Source organism: Chlamydotis macqueenii, chromosome 6 (genome assembly GCF_036417535.1).
Source record: "Chlamydotis macqueenii isolate bChlMac1 chromosome 6, bChlMac1.mat, whole genome shotgun sequence".
Taxonomy (NCBI): Eukaryota; Metazoa; Chordata; class Aves; order Otidiformes; family Otididae; genus Chlamydotis; species Chlamydotis macqueenii.
Window position 1 is genome coordinate 26646202 of NC_141561.1, and position 24912 is coordinate 26671113.

Here is a 24912-nt window from a genome sequence, read left to right on the forward strand (position 1 = left end):
CACTTAGAGAGTCAGCAGTGCTAAAGTAGACGAATGTGCATTTTAAAGGTTGTGTTTTTCACCTGAGGCCATCCCCTTCATTCTGATGAGACAAGCAGAGAAGAGTCACATAGGGCAGAACAGGAGCTTGAGTGAGGCAGGTAGAAAGTTCAATAAAGTAATGAGTTCTATTGCATCCTACAGCACTGCTTATCCCAGTACCTAGACATCCCGTAGCCTAAACGTTTCAGCACTGAGCCTGCACCACTTAGAAAAGAGAAGGTGGTGATAGCATTCCCTCCAGGTCTTTCTGAAGTTCCCTGCCATAGCTGTTCTCTGACAATGGCAAAAAGCAAAGAAGGTCTGGATGAACCTTTCCTGTCCTTTCTTTGAGCACCATCAAGCAGTAATATCTCTGGGATTAGCCACTGTGTAGGTGCAGCACTTGCTCCACCTTCTCCCTATTGTATCAGGATCTGCAGGGCAGCTACAGAATGAGGGAGCAATTTAACCTACAAGCCCAGCTGGTCTGAATAAAGCTCTTCACATATATGTATCATCTACAAGTTGGGCAAAAACACCAGGAGGCCTGCGTGGATGAACAAGGAGCTCCTGGACCAACTGAAAATCAAGAAGGAAGCCGACTTGAAGACGATACATGTATGTGAGGAGCTTTATGCATGTGCATTCTAACCACAAGCAACTCGCGAGCAGTTGGCCAGGACTAGCTTTACAACACATTCCTACTGAAATCCTTGAGGTGTTATTCCAAAAGGAAGGAAACTGCAAATGCAGCAAATAATAATCACTGGCAAAGGAAGAGTTTTATTGTTTTGTACGTGTTTTCTTCTCCCCTGGCAAGTGCTACTTTCCAGAATGTACAATACACAACTGTTCAGCTACGATGTTTTTTTAAATAGCTTTATGAGCTATAGCATGTTAAGAAATGTTTGACTTTTTTAGTTTTGGTGGCTGTGGTTGCTGGTTTTTATTTTACAGCTTAGAATATTCTTGCAGTAATAGCTATTGCAGCTGTAACACCAATACAAAGATTGTGATCAGTGGGTCAATTCTGAGCCATTTTCCATTGCAATGGGTTCCTGTATATGAAGCTATTAGGAAATTATTTAAATGTATATCAGGGGATCAACTAGTATTATATTTCTTGTAACCATGGATTTTACTTCATTATCTTTTTATACCTCAGTTGTATTTAAGTCTTCAACCTCTTCAATATGTCATTTGAACATAGACTGAACATCAGGCAAGCAGCTGGAAAGTATGTAGTAATATAATACTATTAATACTATATAATACTACTATTAATACTATATAATACTAATATATAATACTACTATATAATACTACTATTAATACTATATAATATAATACTATTCACTATTGCTGATGACTTCACAACTCTCAGTAACTGTCTTCTCAAGATAAGTATCTTCCTTCTGTATTTAAAATACTTAATGAACATAAGTTTTTTCACAAACTAATATATTTTTTTACGACTGAGACAATGGGCAAAGTAATTGCAAGCTATTTGGGAAGTTTTTGTGTACGTGCTTTGGTAACATTTGGTAAAAGAGTAGCCAATATTTGCAAATATTTAGTAGTCTGGCAGGATGTTTTGCTTGGGCACATTCATTTCAGAGGGATGTTTCTGCTCTTTCAACCGGTTTCTCTGAGTATTTGCTGGCAGTCACTCAACAGCTGGGGCCCTCATCTAACCTCTCAAAAGCCATCTTCCTCTCCACTGCCCTCCTATTTCCATTGTGCAAGTCTTTTCTTTCACTGCCAGCTTTCAGGCCAGGTGAGGTTATGCTGTGAGTGTGGAAACTGCCCTTACTCCGTGCAGCAAAGATGTAATCTTTATTGACGTCTGCTTTTGTGTCAGAATAGACCCTGTGTCAATGTAACCTTACAATGAGATGAGGTCTCCTGCCCAGCTGGACAAACTTTGAGACACCACATTGTGCTTTAGATCTATTTTCCAGTCCTTGTCATTTGCCTTGTTCCATATCTCTGTGAAAGCCTGTTTTTCCAAGGTCTTGTAGTTCAGTTCAGCCCTTCAGTACCGCCTGGGGCACCCAAAATGTCAGGTTCCCCTTACAGGTCACACCAGAAAATCAGTTTAACCCTAGTTTACATTTATTTTGCTTCAAGGAAATTTTTCTTATGTACATTTCATAGAATCATAGAATGGTTAGGGTTGGAAAGGACCTTCAAAGGTCCTCTAGTCCAACCCACCTGCAAGGAGCAGGGACATCCCCAACTAGATCAGGTTGCTCAGAGCCCCATCCAACCTGGCCTTGAATGTTTCCAGGGATGGGGCTTCCACCACCTCTCTGGGCAACCTGTTCCAGTGTTCTATAACTCGCATTGTAAAAAATTTTTTCCTAATATCCAATCTAAATCTACCTCCCTTTATTTTAAAACCATTACCGCTCGTCCTATCACAACAATCTATTTATTTCAGTCTAAAAGAGAGATTTGAATAATCATAAGTAAATGTACATAAAAGAGAGTCATATGTATATATATCATCATGTATCTTTTAAGTCTTACTTTGCACATTTTGAGACTTGCATTTACCATCAATCTTCACAATAGGCAAAGGATTTTAAATTTCACATCACTGATAAGAGCAGTTTTCTTCAGTTTGTCTCACTTATTTTTACTTTGTTGAATGAATTAACCGGGATTTTCAAAGATGTGGTAAATATTCATGTGGTGTCACTACTTAGTTTAGATAATGAGTAAGAGTTGTAAGAAGCCAGTTTACATATGGCTCAATTTCTTTCCCCGTTGCACGAACTCTAGAAACTAGTTCATTAAATTAGAAAATATTATGCCTTTTTTTCTCCTTTTTTTTCATGTTTTTGATCAAACTCATACTCTATCTAGGATAAAATTTTGACTTTTAAGTCAATGGCAAACCTTCCTGTTGCTTATGGCCTACTAAAGTTAGCAGTAAAGTGATTTTCTGTTTCTTACTTCCCTCAAAAATTCTGTTTTGCCTGGTTTGTTTTGCTGATGCAGTCCACAGATTTGCCGCAGTATTTGCACCGAGCAGCCCTCCACATGTGTTGAACTCCTGTGCTGGACTCTTCAGAGCGCTGCTCAGCAACCCACAACACCCCGCTGAGCTGGGCATCGGCAGAACTCCTCTTTGTGGAGGGTCAGCGTGTAACAGGCAGCACAGATTTGTGATTAAGCTGAACTTTGTTGTGCTGGAAATGGAAAGCAGTACTTTGCTGTTAACTAAATGGTGTTCCTTTGGAACAAGTTAATTTAAGGGAGCTCTGAAGCAACATACAGGTAGACCCTGATCTGGAGCTCCTGCACACAGTGATAAACCCTGGTCTTGCTGGAGGTTTCTCCTGGCTCTGACGCACATACTAATGCAAAGGATCCACACTGATCAGACGCAAATTTTATGAAAAATTTATCTTGGCATCACTCTTGGTAATCCAGTAAGAGATTTATACTGAGTCCATACAATCTCTCATCTGAGACAAAAGGAAAAAAAAGACTTTTTCTTACCTCCTCCTGTTCCTCTTATTTAGTCAGCTGCTCTTTGAAAGCCATCTCCATTTCCTTCAGCAAAGAGGAGTTTGTGCTGCTTAGAAAGCACCTAGCAGAAAGCAACTTCAAGCCTAGCATTGTTTACACTGTGATTTAAAGTCAATCTTTATGTTAGTTATCCACATAGAATGTTTTTTTCAAGCATATTTCTCCCTGGGTTGATTACTTTCTCTGGGAAGACCTGCCAAGTCTATAGTTGTCCCCATATAATGGACGAGGTACTTCATGTCAGGAAGGTCTGCTTCATTCTCCTCACTCACTTGACCCTTTCATGGTGCAGAGCTAAAGAACAGGGACTCTTGTGCTATAAGGGAAAGAAACTTCTGCATGGGAGGATTTTTTCATGACAGGTTTTTCCATGAAGCCTGTTTTGTGCTTTGTCATTCAAAACCAGGACAATATCAGAAAGAGCCTTACAGAGCTGTCAGCAACTGGAAAACCACAGTAAGACAGAAGTGTAACTCCAAGAAGGGAGACAGAACAACTCAGTCCTTATCAACAAGAAGGGAGAAAATAAAAATTTGAATTTGAATTCTCTTCCAATGTATATTTTGGGAAGTTATATTTGGTTTGTGGGACTTATTTAGAATTTGTTTTATATTCATATTTAACAGGTATTGGAGGGAGGGAGAATGAAAAGTTGAAAACAAAAGGGATGACTTTTTGTGCATGCTTGTTGTGATAACTCATGACTGCTTTGTGGTAAGGCTGCAGACCTGATTCATCACTGTTATATTCTAGTTTGATGCCAATGAATCTAGACTGACTTCCATGAGTCTGCCGTGAAACGGGAATAACAAGGTGGTGAATCAGGCACTATAACTCCCTTCTGAGATTCGTGTGATGTAAAGAAATATGTTTAGATTAACATTTGAGGTTTGTAGTGCTTCCAGTTTCTTCCAAACTAGATTATGATCTAAGAATGTATGTTTTAAAGCAATTTAAAATTTATGTAATTTATGAAAGGTGGTTTTATTTCATATTCTTATGGCTGTGCGGTTGAAAGTGAGTCCTTGGATACTGTCTGTATGATGTTCAGAGATAGAGACGCTATTTGGATCAGATACTGTTATGTGTGTTGGGAGGAAAAGGATGATTGTTCTTTTAATTTAGGCTGAATTTGAGTACAATTAGGATGTATTTGGTCTACCAAAGGAGATTGCTGCCCCTGCTCTCAGTACTAGTGATGGCTACTTGAATATTGAAGGTGGGAAATAAAGAGCTATGTAAATATAGATGAGATCATTTATCTAGAAAGAAAGTTTTGAATGTCCAAACAGCTGATTCATCTGGCCTGTGCCATTTTAGTGAACTACAAAGGGCTGGTTACAGTCAGGAGCTACTTGGGAAAAGCTACAGTATCATTGCCTCTGAGTCAGAGCGATAAGAGGTCCCTTAATGACGGCACTGTCAGGGTAACGCGGGACCCTGCCCGTGCTACATACCTCAACTGCAAACACCTGGTAGAATAAGCATGCAAATCATAGAATCATAGAATCATAGAATGGTTAGGGTTGGAAGGGACCTTCAAAGGTCATCTAGTCCAAGCCCCCTGCAAGGAGCAGGGACATCCCCAACTAGATCAGGTTGCTCAGAGCCTCATCCAGCCTGGCCTTGAACATTTCCAGGGATGGGGCTTCCACCACCTCTCTGGGCAACCTGTTCCAGTGTTCTACAACTCGCATTGTAAAAAATTTTTTCCTAATATCTAATCTAAATCTAGCCCCCTCTATTTTAAAACCATTACTTCTTGTCCTATCGCAACAGGCCCTACTGAACAGCCTATATACACAAATGCTTGTGTATATAGCTAATTCCTCTCTCCTTGATGTTTTTATTAATATTTCCTATACAAATCCTGTTATTAGTGTCCCCTAAAGGGCCAGGCAGTAATTTAGATGCTAATTAGTGTGCGAGGTGCAGCAGAACTGCAATGCACACACTCTCTTGTCAGCGCTTGAGTGAGGAGGGGAGCAGACCCTCCAGCTACATTTCCAGCAGCAGCTGGGATACTGGAGTTTAATGAAGTGCTTTTGCAATGTGAAGATTTTCAGAAACATATACTCACACCAGGAGGGCTTACCGGGATATTTTTTGGTAATTAAATGTAATTGCATCTACTACATTACTACAAATGGTAGTCAAGATTTCGTTGATAGATATAGGCAAATAAAAAACAGCAAGCAAAAGCCAAACAATTTACTACATAAGCATTTTCTATGTTTGCCTTTTTGGACTTCTTTCCATTTCTTACCTCAGTGGTTTAGCAAAAAGCCATGAGATGCTAGCTGATCTAGCAATGTGTAACTAAAACTCTGGCAAAAGCAGAGAATTAAATATTTTTTGATATTACTTTTTTCTTCTGTAGGAAAGGAAAAGTGGTTTTGATAGCAAAAGAAACAAAATAGCATTATGCCAGTCAATTTCTGAATCAGATTTCAATGAGCTTATTTTACAAATACCAGTGACAAATATAAACTGTTGTGCTCAAACATCAGTGAGGCAAGCTGGTAGGTTTAAAAATATCCTTGTTTTACTAATGAAGAAATGGAAATGTGAAATGACTGAAACAAAATTTTCAGAAAATTTCAGGTTTGCCTGCCAGTAAGTGGCAGGAGAATGAAGAATTATTTGGAAAATAATCCATTTCTTTTCTTAGCTCCTAAAATTGTGTGGGTTGTACATTTAAATGTAAGATTTGGAAACAGGTGGTCTGCCTTGCTGCACAATTAGCACACAGCTGGGCTGGGAGTAAAACTCTGCTGCCCACTGCCCAGGCACACCAGTATCCCCTGACCCCCTCAGTGGGAGGAGAAAGCCACCCTCCTCTTCATCACAGGAGACAGCTAAGCAGAGCCAGAGCCAGGAAAATTATTTTACTTGTCTATCTGTATGTCATCTTTGATCATATTGATCAGACGTCAGCAATAGGTTCGTTTCTCTGAAATTTTTTGAGAGAAAGCTTTGCTCATGGACATAGTACTGTTTGGCCACAGAGACATTTCACCGAAACTAGTGAAATAAAACTAAACAGGCTGAACTATTTCATACCCATAGCATCATCTGATTTCTGTCTCTAGCTTGGGATGTCCTGTGCTAAAATTTGCATGTGAAAGGCTGGATCTGTGCTTCAACTACTTTGCTCTCTCCAGTGGCACTCTTTATACAGGGGTGGGGACAGGACGATAAGAAGGCTTCAGATTTACTGTGACATTGTTTCCTTAAAGTCTCTCTTGAGGCTCATTTCTTTCAGATTCAAACCATTCTTCTTTAAATCATTCTTTAACTAAAACCTGTTACAGGGATGTGGCTCATGGGTTATTTCCACTACCTGAGCAATTAAAGAGTATTGTGTTTGTTATTTTTAAGGCAAAATTTAGGCACTATGAAAAAAACTAACCAAATTCAAAGCTCTGTCAGCCCCTTGTGGTTTTTTTTCGTCTGAAACTTCTCAGCCTTTTTATTCCCAAGGAAAATTCCAAACTCCCTATATGAAGTTTTCTCCAACAATTATACCAGCCTCTTGCTGAGTTTCTTTTGTGTAAAAACCAGCCTCTCTGACCTGTTCTGTTTCTCCTATGCCTGACTGAAACCCTACAGAAGAGGCTTTTGTTTGCTCTTGACAAGGAGAAAGAAAGCAGGGTACTTAGCTGGATGAGATAAGCCTTTGCCAGATGACTCCACTGCAGAGCCCATGGGTGATATCAGAGGTCAAGTCTTAAAATAGGTCACCTCTTGCCCTGTGTAGCTGTTCCAAGTGCATTAACATTATCCAGTGGGAGAAGAGAGGCAGATGAATTTTAATCTTAACGACCGTAAGGCTTCCCCCGGCATGGTCATGCCATTTGCACAGTAGTGGAGATTCACAGGAAGAGCAATCAGCAGTGTCAAGCGGTTGTCATCCTGGCTCTGACCAGCCTTCTTCCACTCGATTTGCTTCTGACCTCATGTAATGGCATCTTTGAGGCAGCTCGGCTTATTACATCAACCTGGCTGGATGGCTGTGCTAATAAACATTCAAAAGAGTTATGCTAATAAGAACATGTGGGAGACAAATCCCTTGGCGTTTCTTCCTCCATATTTCAGCCATCTTGCAAATCCACCCACTTCCCTGCGAGTGGGTGAGATTTTGCCCTGTTTAAAGACTAAAGTTTAGAGCTCCAGTGCTGAAATGGGCTCTGTACAGGCAGAAGGACTTTCAGAAGTGTCTCTCCTTAAAGAAATAAGCCTTCATTTCAGAAAGTTTGTGTACATATCTGGACTGACAGAAAAAAGATATCCTTTAGACTGAACCTTTCATTGATTAACATGGACCAGTTCTCTTTCTGAGGACACTGACTTAAGCCTGAGACTCTGGTGTTTTTTGCCAGGTGTTACTCCAGTCTATATGAGGTAAGGGTTACACTAGCGTCTGAATTATTCACCCAGCACAGGGGCAGGTCCTCAGCTGCTTTTTCCTCAGCACAGGTGTGAAAACCCTCTAAATAAATCTCCAATCTTATTTTACGTAGCTCAACTTTCCAGTAACTCGTGTATGTACAAATCTGTTCTCAGCTTTTAATATTATTTCTATTATACCTCTTTAAAACAAAACCACAAAAACTATCAAAAAATTACTTGAGTAATTAGATTCTTATTAGCTAACTAGAGCAGTCAAGAATAAATTAAACTGGAAAAAAACCCATATGTTGAGATTTGACTAAAATACAGCCATATTGTATGCTATGAGCAATGTTACAGTCTGTGAGGGAGCAAAATGGAGCATCATTTAAAACGCCTCTTTCCCTCCTGACCCCAAAAAGAGAGCAAACCTGTAGGGAGAATTTATCTCCTGAGAGCTTGGTTTTTGTTTCATGTGAGAGAGAAATAGCTGATCACTTGAATTCACATTCTCCATGATATAATTGCCTAGTTATAAACATGATAAGGAAATTTCTCATTCTATATATCCACGATTTGTTTGTGAGCAGAATCCTGACTGCAGAGTAGTCAATGGGAATGAAAGAATGCTGAGAAACTAAGGATTTCATTCTTTCCTGTGAATCAAGTGATATCACAATCTGATATTTGTGATTTTGTTTCTGATTATTTACTGACTCCTTGAAGAGTAATTTATGGTCAAAGAAAAGTCAAAGGTCAGTAAAGAAATTCAGCTTATAATTTTCAGTGAATTTGAAAGGCATTTAAGGGTGGGAAATGTATGGCTTGTTTGACTTCCATAGATGGATATGTCTGATTTGCACTAGCTAACTGATGAAGTTCTTTCTTGCCTTGTACCTTTCATTCTCATTGTTAAACCCTGTTGTCACAGAGATTTTCTATGTGGAATCTCTTGATGCCAGAACTGACCTGTTGCAGTGAGAGCATCTATTCCTGCACACATTAACTCTCACAAGGACTCTTTCTTAGCAAGACTGTTATAAGAAAATGCTTTCATTAATTTATTTAGATTATTTTCAAAGCATTATTAGTTACCTTGGAAAAACACTATTTGTCCAAGGAAGAATGTTCACACAATTATTAATGTAACCCTTCAGTTAGACCAAGATGGCTCTAACTATTTCTCCAAGAAGAGAGCTCTTGACTGAGCTCCAGCCCATGTTGTGCTCCAGCTCTGCTCTCTGTCACCAATAAATTCTCCCTTTTTACTTCTGCTATAACCACACTGTCCCTGTTTCTCATTACTACCTCAGCCACCCACAAGCACGTCTATCTTCCTTCCATGTCCTCCCTTGCCTTTGATCTTTTCCTCTGCCTCTACAGAGAGAGTTTTTATTTTCTACTCTCTGCCTCGGTCTATGGCACTCAGGGATCTTGGCTTCCCTCATTCCCATTCCTTGTCACCTCTCCTTAAAAATCTGTACTCTCCATTGAATCTTAACCATCAAAATGCCTGTCAAAGATAAGCATGCAATGGTCTTTCATTCCTCAAAAAGAAATGCATGTCAAAATGTACCATTGCCCAAACTACATTTCTGACCATCTCTACCTTTCCCTTCATCTCACAACTCACTTGAAACATTTCGTGTTTGCGGCCTCAAGTTTGTCTCTTTTGCTCCTTTAAGTTTATTTCTGATCTCTGTTTACTGGATTTGAAAAAATGTTTGTTTGTGTGGTTTTGTAAGTCATTCTTCAATTTACACAGTCTGTTGCTATTCACTGGCACTATTTGCCCCATGGATACAAATGATTCCTCTAACTCCATACAGGACCAGCTCTTGTTCCCAAAGCTGCCTGTCATATAAGGGCTGCTGGCTGAAAGGAAAGGTTGGAAACTTTCCAGTTCTGGAAACAGTTACAGTTGTGCACATCCTTAGGAACAAGACCTGAAACCGACAAAGCTACTGATTGCAGTTTTGCAAGTCTCAGCTCGGTTTTACAAAACATATTTTTAATCTGGGTAAGTTTAGAGTTCCAGGAAGTAATGGGACGTAACTTACTTTTCACTGTTCTCTCCTGAACATTCCTGATTTATTCAAATTTCAGCCTCCAAACTAAATCCAGGATCCTGAGCTAAAAGAATATCCAGTATTGAATCATTGAAGTCCATGGCTGTTTGGTATACAACTAATATGAAAGATTATAAGCACAAAAACAATCACTCATTTAGCCAGCCTAACTTCATAACCCAAAGTGCTTTACAAAGGCAAATAGGCACTGCTATAATTAATTACAGGTAAGGAAATTAAGGAAGAGCTTAGTCACCTTACAAAGTTCATACAAATGTCAATGACAGGAACTGGCCTCCTGATTGTCCTGTCTAATTCTGTATCTGTGGACCATGCTTTAGTAATCCGCGTTGTTTTCAACTACACTTTTTAACCTCGAGTGTAAGTCGGTTGAATGTCTTTCATAGAAAGGTAATGGGAAACATAGACATTGAAAAAGATCCAGTAAGTCAATTAATGTTTGCAAGATGCACTGATACAATGGTAAAGAATACAATAGAAATTGCAATCCGTCTGCCTGGGCTGGCTTGTCCTCTCACACATAGCACACCACAAGCAGCCAATATCTAGAGTCTAAGTTAGATACAGGGATATTGCCTAGACCTAATTCTTCCCTCAGACCTACATTTACAGATCTGCCACACCTCAGTGGAAATTGCGCAGTGATGTCTGCAAGTGGAAAATTTTAGAAGGGGCGTTGGTACAGTGAGAGATTGATGTTTCTGGTTTCAGTGGCATTTTATTTTAGAGCTCCAAACTACCGTGCATCAAAGATCTTACATGATCTTCATCAAGTATTTGGGAAATGATCCTCAGAAAACTGACACTTTCTGGCCAATATCCACATCAAGGCAACAGCAGGAAAATAATTTAATCTCATGCAAAATATGGTTAAGGACAATGGTAAGGAAGATCCTTGATGGTCCTCTGCTTCATACAATTTTACTTAGTTGTTCAGACAGGTTCTTAGATGCTTAATTTCATTAGAAATATCAGGTATTAACCATTTCTGCCATACCTATATTCCAAAGCAAATTAAGGCAACAAAAATAAGCGGTTCCAGGAAACATTTCAGTCCAGTAATGTCATGAAACTTTTAAGATTAAAGATTAGTCTTAAGCTTTGGTTTGCTAATTTTACATATTATTGTTATGTGCTCTTCAGTACCAGAATTGGTATATTAGTAAATTAACTGAGGTATGGTTCTAAGAAAACCTCATTATTTGACCTCAAAAAATAAAAATCATTATTTGAGTCCAGCAGAGCCGTTTGTGAGTTTCCTGCAAATCCTTTGGCAGCCAGGCCTCTTCTAACCATAAAAAAAAGCACAGTCGCTGGGCAGAGCAGCCGCATATCGTGACGACCACCAGTGAGCGCAGAGCCCTGCTGCGAGCCCGGCCAAAGGGCCTGCTGCTAGGGCATTCCATCGCTTGCTGTTAATTCACAGACAAAAAAATGAGAGTTAAGTGCTTTAGATGTAGCACTTATGTCTAAACTTTAATCAGGGCCTCTGGTTTTCTGAGATAAACAAAAGAGAAAGAAAACCTGTAAATCAGAAGGATAATTTCTTATCTACAACTGTGCTGTAGGGCTCCAAGCAGAGTTGCAAGGGTAAGCACTGAGAAATGTTTTTGTACTAACTTTTCTCTTTCCATCTCTTTTCCTCCTCTAGAAAAAGATGAGAAGAGAACAAACATCTCACAGGCAGAGGTAAGTGAAATCTTTTATTTTAAACATATTTATTGTTAAAACAGGTATATTGTTAAAACCCCTTTGAAACTCACTGATGCATCCTGGTTAACGCTTTTATTCACATTGTCATGCCATGTTCAGTAACACAGCTTTTTAAGAACCATCACTTCCAAACCAGGGCTGTGTAAAGCTGTGTTGTGTCTCAGCAATGCCGGCTTTCCCTTCTCCCTGTAGCAGTGAACTGGGAAAGGCAAGTTTCCCCTCTGCCTTGCTGCCATGCCCTGGCAAATCATAGCAAACCTGGCCCAAGGTGACCCTGCCAGGTCATCTCATCCAGCATTGCTCTGGGTCTGCACATCAGTGCTGGTCTACAAAAGCATTGCAAACCTCTCTCTCCTCTTCCCACCCTTGCCAAGCCCACAGCAGGCACTGCATTGATGCTGTTTGCACAGGAGTTAAAAGTCGGCTCCTCCTCCTCATCTTCTAACCTCCCCTTGCACACCTCCTGCAATTCCCTGATCTCTTTCTCCTTCACCCATTGCTTAGAGAAGCAGGCAGCACTTTAAATAGCAGCAGGAGGTATTGATTGGTTCAAATTTGGACTCAGATACAGACTTACAAAGATTTACTGGGGCGAGGATCAACAACCTGGCCACAGTGCTTATAAATAGCTTTCTCTTTCAAAAGAAGACAATATTTTATTTATAAATGTTATCATTCCATCCATTGTGACAGGGTAAGGTAATAGGATTGGCCGTACTTGTGTAAAGATGGTTTTTCTTAAGAGCTATCTCAAATGTTCCTTGAAGAAATAATCTGATTAAAATTCACAGACTATATACCAGTGAAAGCACTCAGGGAAAGAGGTATTTGTAGCAAATGTTGGGGAAAAGCAACATCATTATGACCAAATACAACTAGAAATTGATTTGATGAGAAAACATATAGCTTACCTACACACAACATTTTTTTTAAACCTTTTTCTTGGGTTACCATTATTTTGGAATAATTTACATAGCTGTGATTTGGGGGCCATAGAAAGTTTAAATATATCGCTTAAATCAGGCCTAGTTAAAGGCTGAATGATTGGTTGCTGAAATTATTGTTTTAGGAGTAGTAGAACATATTGAAAAAGTGCAGGGGGAGGATCTTCCATTTATTTGTGTAAAAATTTATATATGAATTATTTCAGTACTACCTTACCTATACATATAATCATTCTTTACACTGTATTTAATTGGAATAATGGTTAACGTAAATCTTGCAACCTATTTTGATATATGTAAACACTTATTCGCCTTGTGACTGTGAAAAGGACAGGCTACCTTAATTTTACTCTTAACAATATTTTTTTAGAATGAAGGGTAATTTTCAGTAATATTATGTCTATTTTTCCAGAAAGCCATAAATGTTCTCCATGAAATACATATTTATGCTATCTAATCTTAGTTTTCCCTGTGTTCATGAAAGCCTGGGAACTGGCACCAGATCTATACAATGTAATTTTCTTAGAAACTTCTCAGGTTGGTGCGTGCACTCTCTGAAAGCGGCTGCGGGGCAAGACCCGGAGCTGCGGTGACCAGAAAACTCTGGCAGTGCCGGTCTCTTACCGCTTCTCTCTGTGTTTGTCCCTCCGCAGTCCCAGAGTGCCTCTCCCAAGCAAAGGAAGCAGAGCGTCTTCACCCCTCCTGCCCTCAAAGGTACTGTGCAGGTACTGTCTCTGCCCTGGCAGGGCAACGCGCCCCTTGCACCGTGGCCTTGTGTCTTCTCTCGCAGAGGAAACACTGGGGCATGAATGGGGGCTCTGCCCATGAGCAGCACAGCTGCGGAGGGTTTGTGCTCGGCCACCGCTGTTCTCACACTTTGAAGTGACTGGCTGGCACTGACCATCTGCCTGACACTGACCATCTATTGATCCTCACCACAGAATCTTGCAGCAGTGGTAATTTTTTTTTTAAATCTTTTTTTTTGCAAAGCCTTGATACTTTTATCGGTTTGAGATAGCAGATTATTCCATCCCAAACACTGAAGAGAGCTCCTTGAACACATGAGTTTTAGCAGTCCTGGCCCAATACAGCTCTCTGTTTCTTATTTAAACCACTTCTGTCCGTACTGCCTCCCTTTCCAGATAGCTGTGAAAAGGACAATAGCCAAAACTGTAGGCTGGGTATCTGATCATAGGAAGTGATAGGAAGCCTTTTTTGTGAAAACAAGGGGAAATGAGAAATCTCAGTAAATGTTTAAAGGTCTTACATGCTTTTCAGGAATGAACATAAAAGCAGCAGGAATATTAGCTGGAATGAGAACAGCTACATTTAGGTCTTGTTTCTCAAATTGCACTGAGCAGAGTTTGACTTGATGGTGCTTTCAGTGAAGCAAGATCTCTAGTCATTCACCAGCACTTCAGCCTGACACTTGTCAGTACAGGATCATTGTCAGACTGCAAACCAAAGGCTATCCTGCCAGGTGTCTCTCGATAGGCAGTGAATATCCTCAATTTCCATTCCTTCTGCTTAACACAATTTATTACCTGGCAAATAGGTAGCCAAAGGTAGGATGTCTAATTCATTGTGTGAAGCACCACCGCTGTCATTAGGTAATTTACTACATCAGCCAGTTGTACATACCTCTCGCTGTAGCTTCACTTCTCTAGCACTCATTTTAGCAACAGTTAAAGGATCACTCGGGTGCTGTAGGAGACTTGCTATCTGTTTGGCAAAATGGGCTAAAATTTGTGTACTGGATATTAGAAATAATCTTATTGTAGTCAATTACAATAATTTGTGGAAGGAAGAAGCTTTGCATGGGTAGCAATAATACCTATTGATCTCACCACCGTATTATTTTGCCGTACAAGCCAAACTAAGTACTGTACAAATGAAGTGCTCTGTGAAACAGGTCCTTATTTCTGCTCTCAAGGACTGTAGTCTACTCTGTGTTGCCTTTAATACCCTGCCGAGATCCAGGGAAATACCTGGCGTGGTTTGCTTCTACATCAACCTCATTTCCAGGGAACAGTAGGAAAGTACATGACTCAGCGTAGCTCACAACTAACCTGAAATATGTTGTAAAGAGAACAAAGCAAAGCACAAAATGCCTCTCCTAAATATCTTAACTCTCTAAACTACTCAGTATTCCCAGATACACAGGTGGACACCTGGAAGCTGATAACCCTCCCTATAAACAGGCTGCATTGCTCCAGAGCTACCATACTGTAGCTGCCATAAATACTATCCTTTTTAGTTAAAAATGACTTGAAGTAGAAAACTCACTATTCCTTCCTCTTCATTGTTATGAAAACATGAATGTTATTTTGTTTTTACCAAAAAGATCAGAAGATAAACATAGCAATGTGAAATATACAATGAAAGCATTAGTGAGAAATACAGAGTCTTTGTAATGATTCTAATTTTACAGCAGATGAAGATAGCAACATTCAGCAGTATTTTCAGAATAAAAGGCTTCATAATTACGGACGATTCCCACAGCTTTGCATATGTTTATTTCCAGCGGGCTGTTTCTCCCTCAGTATATTCACAATACAGTCTTCAATATACAGTAAAGAATGAGATTCTGGATCTTGAACCTCTCTCCTTTACACCCCCTTTGGCTGCTCTGTATCCTCCAGGGCTGTTCATTAATGGAAGGTGGGATAGACTGGAATCCAGTACCTTACATTCAAAGATGGATATAATAAATCTCCATAAAGCAGAAGCTGGAGTGGAAAAGAGTGACAGGTATTTTCATTTGTCACATTTCTCTGGCATTTTAGTAGATTTTAGCTGCTGTTAATTCAAAGGTCCCAGAAATAAGCCAAGCTCGCCAGTGGGTGCAGAGCCTGGAAGCCACGACAGCAGCCACATGCAGAGAGCTGTGGGAGAGACAAGGGGCCAGGGCACGAGCTTTGCTCTGTGCCCGCAGCAGAGAGTTGGTCAAGAGAAACCGCGGGGAGAGTCATGCTTCAGCCTGACTCCAAATCTCCAAGTAGCTCTTGGGATTATTTCTTCTTTGAGCTGAAAACTTTTTTTGCTTTGCTTCTTGCTTCTTTCCTTGAAATAATTACAAAATTGTGTGAGAGAAGAGTTGCTGGTTTCATGGATTCATGGCTAAGCAAGAGAGAGAAAGGAAGAGTAAGTGAATCTGCATGTTGTGATTACAAACAAAACAGGAAATCGTTAACATAGTTAAAAGGAGCAGAAGCAACATCAGACAATAGTGATGAGTAGTTACAGTACCAGGACTATAGTATGTGTTATGTGGAATATGCAAATACATTAAAATACATGAAATAAATGAAAATGCAGTATTGCTGATGTTCTGCATGTCGTGGTAAATATATGAAGAGCAGCTTCTTAGTTCAATATGGGCATATTTTTACCCTCCACCATAGCAGTCATCTAAACTGAAAGACAATGTTACTATCTGTCTAAGGTATCCCCCAAATATTTCGGTTCCATCTTCACAATGGCTTGCTCTTGCGTGAGGCGGGTCTGTAGTTGCTGCAGCAAGCTGTAGCAAACCCATGTGTCTGCAGCGCCAGTGTCACATTACAGTGCAACAGGCAGGTTCTTATTACTATATCTTTGTGTGTACTTTGGCTCCTGCTTTTATTTTCCTAAATGAAAATGCACCAGAGTCCCTACAGACGGAGCAAATAGCTGACTCATCTCAGAGCATTGTTCTTTTTACTGGAATGTAGTGTGCTGGAAAAATCAATGTGAGAGCTATTGATTTAAGTAGTAATCTGGAGAGCGAATCTGACAGCGAACCAGATAACAGCTCAGCGCAGTGTTCTTGTTAGTGTCATATTACCAAACCTAATGGATGTCAAAGAAGTTTTCCATTTTTTTTCCAAAAAAATTTCTTTTTCTAACCCTGCTACACTAGTGTTAATTCCACGCTCTTATGTAACATGCAATGTTGGCAAAAGTCAGTACCTGAATATTGCAACAAATGAATCCATCATATTTTCAGTATGTTGTGATTTACCTCTTGTTACATTTTTTTTCTAGGCATAGCAGCACTCTTAACTGAGAAGTCATCACTGCTGTTCCTCCTGTTTGTTTTATTTTTTTCTTCTGTTACTCTTGGGCTTTTATGTCTGAACTTCAAATTCACTCATCGTCACTAACTTCCAGTGCTCTAACATGCTAATCTTGAATGTCCATGACTTCCTTGCCTTTTAAGCTTGTCTTCTTCATGTGTGGAGGTTGGCTTGAACCTTCCTATGAAAAACCCAATAAAAACAAACAGTTGAATGTTTCCCAATTTGGAAAGCCACCACTTTTATCCAAGGCAATCTTTTCCAGTCAATTCTTATTGTTTAAGACCTGTTTCTGTTTAATAATCTACTTCTTACTCTGTATGACAGAACCAAGAAGATTCCTTTGGTCCTTTTCCATTTTATCAAAGTAGGTGTTCAACTGTTTTAGCACAAATGTCCATCCATCCATCCATCCATCCACAAATAGCATCTTTAGAGAGATCTTCATCATTCTGGAGGAGCCCCTGGAAGTCTTGCTGGATTCTCACCCTTCTCCCCTCACACTTGCCAGAGAAGTCTATAATGGGACAATAACTCTCCCAGGTAGAGAAGGACCAAGTGGAAGGCAGTTTAGACTGCTAAGGCAGAAGTAGATTGCACTTATCCAAGGTAACGGTGCTTCCTTGGCGTCTCATCACCACTTGAAAATCAAAAGAGCACATTTGAGTCTCGAAGCTCAAGCTTTCTGTCCAAAGGCATACTTTGTACTGAGGCAGATTTCCTTAACCTACATAGTAATGTTTTGTTTGGTATTTCAGCTCATCCTTGAAAGGAAACACAGACCCAAGTGACAGGAAACAAAGTTTACAAAGACAAACAGAAGAGAGCCTGAGCTGTTCTGAAACCTGCGTTGCTCCCTAGAGCTCCTAAGTCTCCACATTATCTACCAGCTATTGCTATTAATACTAGCAGCTGTTTAAATACCATCAAGGTTTCCCACCGTGAAGGAAGTGCATAATTCCCAAGAGGTTTGGGGATTTCATTAACAGTGAGTCTGCTGGTGTGGGTGTGCTAGAGGTCAGGGAAATAGGAAACTTTCGCTCACCCTAGTTCACCTTGCAGGAGGCTGTTTAGATCAGCATCAAGACCCTACCAATTTCAGCGAGCTTTAAAGAAAGTTCTTGCAGCTTTCTGTGTTTGCTGGACCACCTTTGCAATTAGTTGCCATCAGATCATAATTAAAGTCTTTCCCTACAGAGGTGAAAGGTATGTTTGACTGTTTTCCCTCTCAGCCTTTGGGAAATACATCCCTTAAATTACCCTCTTAAAGTACTTTTCCTTGTATAGAAACAAAGACTTTTTCTCGAGCTACAGCATTTGAAATGGGATTAAATCTGAGTTGTTATAAATCTAAGAACGTTCAAAGACATAATTTAGGTTTGACTCATTAAAAAAACCAGGTCTTACAGGCTGTTCCCAAAGTGTTCAGACCCAGGGATTTGATACATGCATAATTCTAGTATTTGCAATGATGGTTGATATTAAATGAGCTCTTTCTAACTTCTGCCATGAATTTCAGATGCTCGGCTTGTTTAGTGCCTGCTTGTTCTTCCCTCCAAAGGAAACAACATGCAGAATAAATGATTAAAATCATGATGTCCCTCCTGAAATATGTAATTTATTAGAAGCAATTAGTACAGTATGTGGCCCTCATCCAAATTTGTAACCCCTTAGGCCAGCCTGATGATGTCTGATGCATCTCATTACTTTGTGACTGAAGGTTAACAAGGAACAAGGATAGAGTCTGGAGACATAAAGGATTATTGTTAGTGTGGTAAGCACTGAGTTCAGAGCCCACGAGAATCATCATGGAACAAAAATCTCAGGCTAAATTTACTTCAAGTGGCAGAGGAATTAAGTTTGTAAGTCTTAAGCAATCACTACAGAAACTTGTATCATTTTACGAGCTGCCCTCTTATATAGCAAACTCTGTGACGAGCTTCTAGCATTTACTAAACAGATCAGCTTAATACTGTGTCTTTATATTATTTCTGCTTCATACATTGGCTTAAATGTATTTTTTAGGAAATTAATATTAGCTGCAATATAACACATCTTACACTGTTTTCTGAACATCAGGCCCAGGTTTGTCAAAATTCACAGATTGAGCTGGTGCTTAGTGAGACTTCTCTTAGGTGGTTAAGTCACTTTGGCTCAGGGTGTTACATTTTCCCAGTCTCTCCAATGATGACAAAGCACCTGCTATTTTTTTTTTTTTAAATGTCATTGTGCTGCACATGAGCCACAAGGCTAGAACAAGAGAAGGAGATGGTTTTCAACTATCCTCTCAGTCCCGAATGTGTATTTCAGACTTCCTTGCTTTTCCAGTGGGCTAAAGGGCTGCAGTACATATTGGGTGGATGGCTAGGACTGCTCCACAAAAGCAGGCACCATCCAGTAGCTGAAGCAATGTCTGAGGTTGGGATCGAGCCCTCTAATCCCTTAACAGAGTTGCAGTGTTCCTGGAGCAGCATCTTTTCTTTATCCTGATGACACTTATTCATCAATTCATTCCTTTTAGGTAGATGTTCTATTTCAGTATATTGTTTCTTGGGTAACAGAAGGCAAAGCTCTGTCTCATTGTTTGTGTGCACTGCTCTAGTTTGCTCATGTGTTGTGATGTGACAAAGTGCCATTAGTGCATTTATTTTCATGAGTGGCAGTCCCACAACTGCCAGGACCTCCTGAAGCACTCGGAAAAGTGCTTCATTCATGCGGCAGCCTTGTACCATTTTGTTTTTTCCTTTTGCCTAACCAGGTCACAAAAGAAAGGTGCAGGTTTGGCTTCAAAACTAGCTCTTCTTTTCGTTGTATACCATTCTTACACACATCTTAGTCAGACTGCACCTCAATGCAACCACACCACTTGAAGTATTATGGCCTTGAACAAATTTCCTGGCTATGGTACTGCTCTTTTCCAAGATGCTACCTTTCAGTGCTTGGTCTCTTTTTCTCACTCTCTCTACCATCTTCTTTCCTTCCTTGGACTTGTACAGTAGTATGATGAGAGTAGATATATTTAAAAAAAAATAGCTAAATTAATTAGTGAATCACTGAGTTGATGAATGGGATACATCAGATTGCTGCCATCTCAAGTTCAGTTGGCTGCCACTGTTCTGCTACTGCCCCAAAAGTTGGCAGATGCCACCACAGTCTGTATTTAATTTCTTTCTGTTGGCAGCTTTGAATATGTTTCATTTCACACAGCTGGCAGCTTCTGCTTCAAAATGGCCCTGGCCTTGGCTGCAATAAATACCACAGTACATTTAGAAAGATTGAGGTGCTCAGTGGAGATTAAGCTTGACATCTGCACTACAGCAAAACTGGGATGTTTGTGTTATAACTTGTCATCTGCCACTATTACGTGGCATGTGAAAAAGAAAAGGTTGCGCTGAGGACTAATATCAGTCCCTAAATTACCAGGTGTGGTTTAAGAGCCTGATCCAACACGGATCAAAGTCTAGTAGAGTTTTACCACTGACTTCATTCGTTTCATCATGAAGTCCACACATCTGATACTTCTTTCTAATCTTCATGCAATTAATACTAAACTGGCCTCTTTTTAATGGTGTTTTTATTATAGATGAGTAAGCTTAAAAATGCCCATGAAACCACATTTATGACTTGGAAATAGTGTTATTAAGCATTGTTATACTAAATATAGAGCAGTGTAAACATCATAGTATTATTTAATTGCTTCTAAGCAGTAACAGAGAACATTAAAAAGTCAACCTCTTAAGAGATAACATCTATAAAATATTATAGAAATAGAATGTGGGAGACTTAGAATTTATTTTAAAATATAAAGTAGAAAGCCGAGGAAGGGTAACATGTGTTGTTCTTGCCAGTTTTATATCATAAGACATATTTATAGTGAAATTACAAAGATTTTGGCAGTGTTGCACTCTGAATTGAAACAACTTTTGAAGAAAAGATAATATTTTTGTAGGAGAAGATGTAAGGTTCTTATGAAGCCAGTCATTTGGCAGGGCATTAGATTTTATTTCCTGGCTTTAGCTGTGTGTTCTATGCTGGAGGTTAACAACCAAGCCACACGGCAGACACTGACTCCAGCGAGTCTTATTGTAATAAACAATAATTGCCCCTTTGTTTCATCTCAAGTATTTAAAATTCAGAATTTGATCCCAAGCAAGATGACCAAATGAACAGCTAGATTACATGCTGCTCCTGTTCAGTATTTGACATCTCCTGGGCTCCTGGACAGGAGCTGCAGGACCATGCACGCAGTGGGGGCAAGTGTATTTGTCAGGTCCGCACCCCTCGTTGGCTCTGTGATGTGACTGATCCGCACTGGGGAGAGCATGCTTCTCCTGCATCACTGCCAGGGGGTCTGGCGTGTGGGGAGACAGCGGGGGAGCTCACTCAGTTTGTGCTGGGGTCTTCTGAAGATAGAGATAGGCACAGTGTATAAAGACAGAGGTACCTCTCTAAGTAGTATTTTTCTAAAAAGCCTCCATACTCTATAGGCTTGTTGAATTTACTTTTATAAAGAAAAAGCTTTCCCTGTATCTGTATCTAACTGAAAATTTCTACAGTTCCTCTGTGTCTATTAACGTCTCCTCTCCACAAAGTCAGATTTCATTTATAAAAATCTCCACCCCCGAAAGGCAAAGCTGCTAAGAGGCAGCATGGCAAGCTACAGGCAAGCCCAAGGTCCATAGTGAATTTGTGTCATGTGAATAGCACCACCGCACACTGAGCAGTGACTGGTGCAGTAGAATCATCCCACAGCCTTCCAGGTGAGACTCCATCAGCTGTGCTCTTCCTTATGAGCATTTGTCAGCAGGCGCAGGCTCACAGCCCATCAACAGAGTTCCCACCACCCACACTCTCTTGTCCTGGGAGCAGGGCACAGACATTTGAAAAATGCAACGATTTCCTCAAGAGCAGCTTCTCCCCACAAGCTGTTCTTCTGGGGGCAGTAGCTTACCATTAGTAATTTTACTTTTTACCATCAGGTTTCACTCTGACCTAAGTAAATGCTGAAGTAGCATGTTAGCTTTGTGATATCTCTAGCTCTGAACAACTTGGTCCTTATTTCTGTGGTTAAGCTAAGAGAAATCTTGCTTCTGATTCTTAGGGACCATCTGTGTTGGGTTTCTTGTGGTGGGGATGTTGTCTGGTCTTTTTATTATTTGATTTATTTTTTTCCTTTTGAAGTGGATGCCTATTAGTCTGAACTTACTGAAAAGCAAAAATTTTCTAAAAACCATGTGGTTCTCCTCCCCTCTATAATCTCTCCCTTCCTTCACCCCTTGGGATGCAACATTGCCCAGTTTAGCAGGAACACAGAGTTCCCAAAACCATCCTCCAGAGCTTTGGCATGGGGACAAGAACATGAGCAGCCTAAAGATTTCAACCACATCCTTTCAGGCCTGCAGCTAGGACTGAATACTCGCATGAATTATGTGTGTGAATGTGACCAAAAAAACACAGGAAATACTGCAGCTAGCATATGGATCTGAAAAGGGATTCATTTTCCTGTAAGCTGCATGGGCCAGAAGAATGTTACTTTAAAAGTTCTCAGCTGCTGTAGCTGCTATTTTTTCTTGAAAGAGTGGGAGGATTTTTCAGGTTATTCAGCACTCATCCAGCCTGCAAACCAATGTTATTCCGTGAGCAATCTACAGAGTAACTAATTTTAAGCATATATTCAAAAGAATTGAGGGATCTAATGACCGAAAAAGAAACGTAAAATATTTGTTGTGATTCCTTCCGATCAAGGTGCATGTTTACTGCATATGTTGTGCACACAGCAAGAACATGTAAACGCGTGTCTAGTGGACCCTGGAAATGGTGCAGGTTCGTGGGTGACTCCTTGCAATGGCATCGTTCTGGGTGGCAGGGACACAGGACACACCAGGCCTACACTTGTACCTGGAGTGCAACTGGTAATGCAGGAGAAACCTGTGCACGTCTACCCAGTTTAGCTGGAACCGTGTCCGATTTGAGACACTACACTGAAGGAAGACGAGGCCAGGTGGATGGAGATGAGCTGGAGACGGTGAAAGCAGCACGCTGAGGAGAGCGGCTGAACGAGCAGGGCAGCAGTTGCCTGTGCCCCGCAGTAACAGCGTACCCACAGGCTAGCCTTTCCCTCCAAAGGCAAGGGCAGGCAGAAGGTTTTTTTTCTCCATTTCTTTCGGGAATGGGAGAAATTATGTAAATTCAGTTTACAATCTCCTTGCAATCCCCAAGAAAGCCGAGTCAGTAAGAAAAGTCAGTGGGCTTCTGGCGTGCGGCTGCCCCTGGTGACACGGTGCTGCCCTTCCTTACCCCAACTCTGGCCAACGACTAAACGCTTTTTTCTAAAGAGGCACATTGAAAATTTTTTGAAATAGGCAATAAAGGTTGTAAAAGAAGGGGTGGAATTATGTTAAAGACGGACCGCAATTTATAATTTCCAACTAAAATCTGTTCAGTTATTCCTACATTTCACCTGCATGCTAGCAGGTTTCCCCAAATCCCTGGAGGGGTTAGAGCCTGATTTCTTTGCAAACTCACTCCTAGCAAGATCAAAAGTAAGAGTAGTGTTAAAACTCGTTTTTACAGAATCCATGACTCCGATATGAATGCGTCTGTGCCTTTAGAGAAGAGTCTATCTTTTCTGTACTTTATTATATTTTCCACAGCGAAATTGATTACCTTGATACTCTTTCTCCCAGATTACTGTTTGTGCTTTCCAGAAAAACTGAGAGCGATACTTGTTTCTGACCGTTAATATGAGTGCCAGATAGTGTGCTTCCATGGTGTAATTACATTCTGGTTGCACTGGGTGCTGGCTCTGGGGTATTTTGATGCCTCAGGCAAACCAGAAGAGGTAGGTTTCTCACAAGCTCAAGTCACTCACAGAATAAAAAGCCACTAAAGATTTTGCCCCTGATGTTTTTCTGCCCATGGCAACTGCAAAGTGAGACCAGTTGCATCTACTGTAATGCAAATAGTTTGTGCTGACTGCATTTTATACTGAATAATTGATTTCTTAATATCAGGTTTTAATTTGCCAGCAATCAAAAAAAAACCTTAAATATAAGAATTTGGTGAGTTTTCAGTTGTCAGTAAGCTTAATGAGTCAAAATGGAAACATTGCAAATTTAGAATATTACTAAAGATATCAAAATAAACCTTTCACTGTTTTCATTTTCTCTTTCCTCTTCTCCAAAAAGATCAGTGCAGAGACACTGTTCCAAAGCCCTTTCGATGTCTAAGCTAGGACTTCGATTTTGCTGAATTTGCCTAACAGAGAAGCACCCTTTTGTGTGTAAGCATTATGTACAAAATTCTTCTGAGGGTGGTTTTTTTTTTTTAGGAGTGGGTAAACTCACCTGTATTATTGTGCAAAACACCATAAATCACTGTTTTATTTGTCTCTCTTGACTCAAAGGACTTGTACCCTTACTCTGTGAAAATCTCTCCTTGCAGCAAAGTGATGCTGCTTCCCTCTCTCTCCCATCGAAGTCACTGTGGTTGGGGAGATTTAGAAAACAATACAGTTCTCAATGTTTGACACAGGCTTTTCCAAAGAATCCGTGTTCCTAACTCCTAAATGCAGGCTAATACCTGAGAACCCAAGCTAAAAAACACACTGAAGAATGCTAGGAGGCAGCTCTGGGCACTGACCTGCTCTGATTGCACAGACCAACTTTAGCCCGGTGTCCAGTTTTGTCTCCCAATACATTGGGAACAATATCAAAAATTAGGGAAACCTATCCACCATCCACACTGCCTCTTCTATACAGTTGCTTTCCAGACTAGAGATGCAATTTTATGTTTAAATACAGTTACGTCTTATGAAACAGCAATAATAGGCACAGTTCCCTTGGGTACACTTCCCTGTGCTAGAAAATGAGGAGCTTGTGTGTAATGAGAGGACAAGAGTCAATGGGCGCAAATTGAAATACAGGAAACTAAACTGAAATAGAGGAAAAAATTTTTTTTAGCTTGTGGCATCTCCATCCTTGGAGATATTAAAAATCTGACTGCATACAGTCCTGGACAACCTGCCCCAGCTGGCCCTGTGTTGAGCAGGGATTTGGACTGGACAATCCCTGAGGATACTCAGCAATTCTGTGGTTCAATAGGTGTTTTACTCACCATTTATGAAATGTAAACCTTTCAAAACACAGTGATGGC

At 40.3% G+C, this 24912-nt stretch overlaps 1 protein-coding gene across 2 annotated transcripts in view; it reads left to right on the forward strand.

Moving 5' to 3' along the window:
• Positions 1-24912, forward strand: part of PPP1R1C (protein phosphatase 1 regulatory inhibitor subunit 1C) — a 49749-nt gene that overhangs the window by 10890 nt on the left and 13947 nt on the right. Inside the window, exons 3-4 of one of the 2 annotated variants that reach the window (XM_086751012.1) lie at positions 11695-11732; positions 13354-13425. In XM_086751012.1, the coding sequence (XP_086607138.1) occupies positions 11695-11732; positions 13354-13425 (110 nt within the window). The remainder of the gene's footprint in view (positions 1-11694; positions 11733-13353; positions 13426-24912) is intronic. The other variant, XM_010129277.2, reaches the window with a different exon arrangement.